Source organism: Frieseomelitta varia, unplaced genomic scaffold (genome assembly GCF_011392965.1).
Source record: "Frieseomelitta varia isolate USP_RPSP 00005682 unplaced genomic scaffold, Fvar_1.2 scaffold_203, whole genome shotgun sequence".
In the NCBI taxonomy this organism is placed as follows: domain Eukaryota; kingdom Metazoa; phylum Arthropoda; class Insecta; order Hymenoptera; family Apidae; genus Frieseomelitta; species Frieseomelitta varia.
In genome coordinates, this window is record NW_025109784.1 from 716,593 (window position 1) to 723,371 (window position 6,779).

The window sequence follows — 6,779 nt, forward strand, 5'->3', positions numbered from 1 at the left end:
ATTTTTTTGTTTCTTTGGTCCACGTACAACTTTTGTGATGACGTTGAATGTAAATGAATGACCAGATTAAACGATATTCCATACTCGAAAATTATTTGCCTGTGATCGTTCACTTGTTAAATGTATTTTGTACCGGTTTGATTAATTCTTTTCGTGAGTAGATCTTGGTCCAACGTGTGATTGTTCTTAAAATAATTTTTAAATCAATATTTGTATGTCCTCTGTGTTAGTAAAAAAGAATATTATCAGTACTATTAATAAGAAAAATAAATCAAGTAATCACGAACATTAGAGTGATAATTCTATTCATTTGATATTTAATATTGTAACGGTATTATCATTATAAATATCAGTTGTACAAATTGTTACAGTGATCATACCTATGAAACAAAAAAACAGAAATTTCAATGTTAAATTCAGTGCATTGTTAATTAGATAGCAATTACTCTTTCGTACGTACATTATTATTAACATTCATACATCCTTCGCACGAATTTTATTTTAAGTTGCTCGCATTGTCTCATCCCTTATTTCAACCTGTTGCACACATCTGCTAAAGCGATAAGACCGAACTATAGTACAGGAAACATAACAAAGCTATTCGAACACGAATCTTGGACATATCTCGGATCATATTTACAGGCGGAGTTCCTAAGTTAACGTGCATCAATTGTCCACAGTCTATTCCGCAATTTATGGTTTCATAGTCGTGTAGATGTTCGTCACATAACATTTAGATTGATTGCAGTGATTACGATGATGAGCCGAGAGGATTATGATGGCGTACCACGCCTATCCTAATTGATCAGAGACCTCGAAATGATCAGTTAATAACCAATGTTATTAGTTGTCCATTTGTATTAAATCTGCTACAGTTTTCAAACTTTTACATTCCAATCTTGTTCCAAAGAATAAAAAAAATTTCTAATATATATTAAAGGAGAGACTTTAACGAGACTGTTAACAATGTCTTATATTTTATTGTCTTATATTTTATATTTTATTATATTAAAATAAGCAAAAGAATCGCATACAGAGTGTAGCAGAGTTAATAACAATGGGGAAGGCGATCTGGATCGTTTCGATTTCTCCAAGTTGTCACAAAGAATGGAATTAGTTTGTAATGCAAACGATTTTACCACCCACCGATATGAGACTCCACGAGTCAGAGCTGCGACGTATACTTACGACACCTCTATTCTTTCCCAACAGTACGGAAAGACCTAACGCTGCGGCTACAGTTCCGATTCTTTAACATGAACCACAGGAAACCTGCCTTGATTCAATGAAAGGTAGCTACACCCTTAAGCGGTGGTCGATCAACAGATTGATGCTGTTCGCGTTTCTCTTGCCGCAAGTCTTAACTGCTCTTGTTACTTTGCAGCTTCACTAACGTTGCTTTCCGATAGAATGCAAGGTTCTGTACGCTTGAGAGGACGGCGGGATTAGTGTAAAAGCGATTTTTGGCTACGAACGATTTTTCACGGTTGTCTGAGAGGCCTCTAATTTTTTGGAAGATCATGTTTCATGTGATCCCGTGGCGCGGATGAAGATTAATTTATTACATCGTCTTAATTTAAAATATTGTCTATAGTATTAGTGTGTATATAATTAGTGTCTATAGTATCTAATGTGTATATAATTTGGCAGTTTCTTCGCATATATTACGATCATAGTATATATTCATAAACTGTGCTATAATTGAGGATAGTTTGATTTTAAATCCATAGATAACTTTAACGATAGTAGTAGAATTCTAAAATTTATTTATTTCGAAGTATTTGTAATTGATTTTTGGTATCCTTCGCAAATTCACGGTGATGTAACTTTCACACAAAGAGGAAAGAATTTCTCCAGTAAATATAGAGATTTGTAAACGCATATTGAGTTACGTATAAAAGAAGTTGCGTATCATCGAAATTGACAACGAACGACCGTGTCAAACGGGATCTTACGGAACAAGGGATTTACCCCCATCGTTTCACCGGTTAGCATCTCGTTCGTAATGTATCACGACACGTTAGTTCGTAATGAAAGTCGAAAACCGAGTTTTGCGCTTGATCTGACACGTCGTTAACTGCAAATGGTGTTTGTAGACGAGCTTTAACTCTAGTCGACGGCCTCGCTGCCAGGATTTAGGTGCACATCCTATCAAACCCGATGAAGTCGTGACGCGTTAATTTCCACGCAAGCTTCCAGAAGCTCGATTCGCCTTGCGTGACGTCCTCTCGACGTTAAATGTCGAGCGGCAAACGGTTTAACGTGTGACGACGTGCCTAGTGATGGGATCAAGCGTATCGCGAGCAACGTGTTAAAGTCTAATGAAGCATTTAACTAATTGCCTTCGAATTTTGCCTCCGTCGACGGATACGTGTGATACGAAGTTAATTCTATTCGTGGAAGAAAATTGTGTCATTTGTTGCTACATTTTGTAGAGGGTGTGAAGTATTTTCTGGTTAATGTTCAGATTATTGTGCGTTGTAGAATAGGATATTTCTGAATTATATTTCATATCTAGTGTAGCGTATGATGCTCTTTATAACACGTTGAAATAATTCTGTGTAGTATAAATTATTTTTTTTTCACTACTAAACGTTTATTTCAGTTGATTAGTATATGAGCTATTTGATTGAGTATATAATTTTATAAAAATTATAAAAAGTTCACATTACCACGTAGTTTTCGATAGCTATTTCAACAATCCCATCACTAAATACATGCTGTCAGCCAAAAGAACGAGATATATAATTATGATCAAATCTATGGTAATTAAATTGTACCTCTAATTAAGAGCAATTAACAACTATGATTTAATAGTTGATTAAGACGATCCGACACAAATAGTATTGTAGAGTAATTTAACAACCACCGACTTCTAATTTACATCTATATATATTAAAATAATTACAATTAAAATCTAAACAAATATACACAATCATTCAATTAAGAATACTTGCATTATAAACAATGTTTAGCCATCCTAATATTAAAATTATTATCATAAAATTATATTTTAATAATATACTATTATATTTTAATAATATAATATTATATTATCATAAAATATAAATTATCATTTATATTTACGAGTCTTTTAATTTTTTAATCTGCCCAATTTCTTTCATGCCCAGATTTACACTGTAATTTATGACATTGTGGTGTTTCGTAATATTCAAAAAAAAGTATACTCACGTAAGTCTAAGGCTCACACTTTTGGCTGATAGCGTATGCCCCGCGATAGTGTATCTACCCTACACACTGGTACATGGTGGTAGGTTGGGATCGCGTTGAAACTGTTCCGTTGGATCAACCGCGAACTGCTCCCGATAAAGTTTTTCCCTCGCGCGAAGGTACAACTCAATTAACCGGTCGTTTGGCGGAAAGTTCGTAGCCAGATCGCCGCTTTACAGTTCAGATTAGCTGTTTGCGTAGGAATATGGGAGTAATTTCTTCTCGTCACGCGAATAACTTTCCAACTTGGCCTTAGCGGGACACACAGTTTTTTTTTTTTTTTTTGTCTAAAAGCCAGTGAGAAGTTTTTAAAGTCGCGTTTTTTCCCTTCCCCCTTTTCTCTCTTTTTTTTTTTTTTTTTTTTTCGCCGTTTTTTTTTTTTTTTTTTTTTTTTTTTTTATCGCACATATACGCATATCTGGCTGAAAAATAACGGGACTCGCATTCGTATTTTTAAATTGCGCTGCACGAGCTTCTGAGAAACGAAGGCGATCAACTTTTTATTAATCTCTTAAGTTTTAATTTACTTTCAATTCTCATAACTTAATTTTTAATTTTATTAATGTGTTAATTGTACATTTCGAGCGACGATCAGTGAAATAAAGTTCAATATTGTATGTTATTATATTATTGATAGCGTACGTGAGAATATTTAGCTTTTATACTAGATATTTCTTTATCAACAGTTGTATATCGTATTTGCTCGTTGCTCTTCTCAAAATGTATATTATTCGCGCCATTTGCTTTTTAAGCTTACCAACTTGAACAAGTATATGAACGTAATACAATATACCTGTACATTATAATATAATTATACGACACAATTCATTTTTTTACACAGAAACTTTACAAAATTTAATAATAGAAATCACACGCCGGCAATCAACACTTGCTCGACACTATTTTAACGTCACTTACACGTCATAAACCTTCTCCTCGTCATACTTTGAATACCGAATCAAAAAGAAAAGTTCGTAGTATTAATAATACCGTTACTGTTAAATGCTACTTCTATAGAGCCACGAGGACGAAGTCCATTCGATTTATCAGCTTTCATCGGTTCCGTGATTTATGATGTTCGTGAAACGATGAGTTAAAGGTGCCGGCGTTGATCCGATGATAAGCAGAATGATGTATGAGATCGTCTTTCGGTTGGTTCATCTTCCTGATCCTCTGTATTTCGCGCACGACCGTTGTAAGTGAAGCAATAACGATCAATGCCACGAGAGTCGTTTTGCTCCTTTACTTTTTGTAGCCAGAAATCGTCTGTACGTTTTGGTTCACTAAATAAATTCTTCGATTCACCCGGCAGTGTCCGATGTCATTAATCTTCTCGAGTGAGGACGTACGAAGACAGAGACGTTGAAGAGTAATTGAGGAATGTAACCTTGGAAATTGTTAAATTTTACTGTGATGAATGTTGTTTGTCCTTTTTTTTTTTTTAGTTTCTTCACTATTATTTTGAAACAAAAACGGTGCCTGTATAATGAACCGAGATTGAATTAAACCAAGAGTGTTAAAATAAATTTTAGGGTTATTTTGACCATGTGACTAAAGATCGATGATTTATCGACAAAATTCCGCGTCCTTTATAGAATTTTCTTTAGCGCGCAATAGTCAATCATTTTAATTTTTTCGCAATTAAAAACAATTGCAAAATAAATACAAGTTTGCATAAAAATATAAATATTAATATCATAACTTGTTTAATCTACATAAAATGCACGAATGGATTAAAATTTCTTTTTGTCAATTATTGTTAAACAGGTCTCGCATATTTTTACCGAAATTAATATTAATTTTCATTTAGATGGAGACATAACCATCGTGTAACTCGATTAATTTCGTTTGAACTGTGTTTGCAAACAGAGTAGTTCAAGTAGTTCGAGATCTCATCGAAAAATGAAATTTGTTATGCAACAGTCTAATAGCTCCGGAAATTCAGCGAGTTGCATCGCGCGTGAAAGGTTCTGGTCTGCGGAGTGACGCTTTAATTGCACAATGTTCGCCGGGATTCTTTTTTTTTTTTTTTGCAAAATTTATAGACAGAAACGCGGGTGACTCGCGTCTAGCTTCCGGGCAACGGATTATTACATCTTAGTGGTGGTAACGCACTTTCGCGGTGGCTCGGCTCCTAATATACCATTTCAAGAATCGTCTAGCTGTTACCACGGTTTGTGATCCACATAGTTGGATATGCTCGGTAACATGGCTTAAGTACAGGCCACTAATTTACCTTACAGCTCGCGCGTTCACGTATCGAGAAATATTGTAACGAGGGAGCGTGTAATGAATGGCCGAGTCGATGAAAGAAAAAAAAAAAAAAAAATACCTCTCGACGTTCTCCATTATGAGGAGCGGCGATCTGCAACGACAAACAAGCAAACGTGATTTCAGTCGACTGCAGCCAGTCGATCCTTCTCGATAAAAGAATGAATTATTAACGCGTCTGCTTTTCTGGCAATTAACTTGTAGTTTCGTTCCGTTTTTTTTTTTTTGTAAATATTTTCGTAAAATTGTCGTGTCGATAGACTGTGGATTTTTATGCGTATTCGTATTTTATATTTAAATATATTACTAAATATATATTATACAGATGTATAAATATACCATTGAGTATTACACTTGTATTTGAATATTGATTCATATGTTCAAATATTTTTATTTTTGTGCATTTCTTTTCGTCTTTAAATTTCCTATAAATGTACAAAAATTCGTGGTCTAAGTTTCTAGAAAATTTACCAGCTTCTAATTAATCGATTGAAAACTATAGAATACTTTATCATCAAACTTTCGTGTACTTTTACGCATTCTAGAGTCTACTTGATGAAAACAGTGACAAAAAGATATTTAATAGACTTGCAAACGTTCATATAACATGTGGAATTTTGCGCTTCAGAATTGATAAAAAATACATTCCTCCGAATCGAAATATTAATAATAAAATATTCGTGACACGAATGGTCCTGCTTCGTAAAATTCCATAAAGTTCAAAAATCTAATAAGGAAATAATAAAATCCTTACTATTCCCTTTCGCAGCCTCTCGCGTAATATCGATTTATAAATTGTCCGTAACGTTCAGCGTTGGTACTTGTACGACTGTTTGCTTAAAGAATTCTGTTTCCTCGCGAAAGAAACAAAAAGGTAAATAAAAATTCGCAGAGTCGAACGATAATATTTATATTCCGACGAAGGGATGAAGATCTTGGAACTAGCCGGACGTCCATCGGATCCAAGCGAATGATATTCTATCGACGTTCGTTAGCATTTAACGTCGAGTAAGACTCCTAAGGAAGGCGCAAAAGTCCCTGAAGGCGACGACGTATTTCTTTGTAACAAGGCAAACATTCAGGTTTCTCTTTGCAGAAGCCTTTTCAGGGCTGTGCCAAACGAACGTCGATACTGGCGGACGGTAATGGCGATTCTAACGGCGGACTCTATGCCTTGTGCGAGTCAAGCCGACAAACCCTCCTCGCGTCCTTCGACGGGAAATTGCATAGCTCTCTCGGACGGCTCTTTTGTCGCTGCAACAGGTAACGACCTACAC

At 35.0% G+C, this 6,779-nt stretch overlaps 1 protein-coding gene across 6 annotated transcripts in view; it reads left to right on the plus strand.

The window, feature by feature from the left end:
• Positions 1-1,312, plus strand: part of LOC122526901 (tropomodulin) — a 79,601-nt gene extending 78,289 nt beyond the window's left edge. For 5 of the 6 annotated variants that reach the window (XM_043650546.1, XM_043650548.1, XM_043650549.1 and 2 more), the window contains exon 10: positions 19-92. Coding sequence is in view for 1 of the 6 variants with exons in the window: in XM_043650547.1 (XP_043506482.1) it covers positions 1,213-1,289 (77 nt within the window). In the remaining 5 variants the exon portion in view is untranslated. Of the gene's footprint in view, positions 1-18; positions 93-1,212 lie in introns of those variants that run through there. The other variant, XM_043650547.1, reaches the window with a different exon arrangement.
• The last annotated feature ends 5,467 nt before the right edge of the window (positions 1,313-6,779 follow it).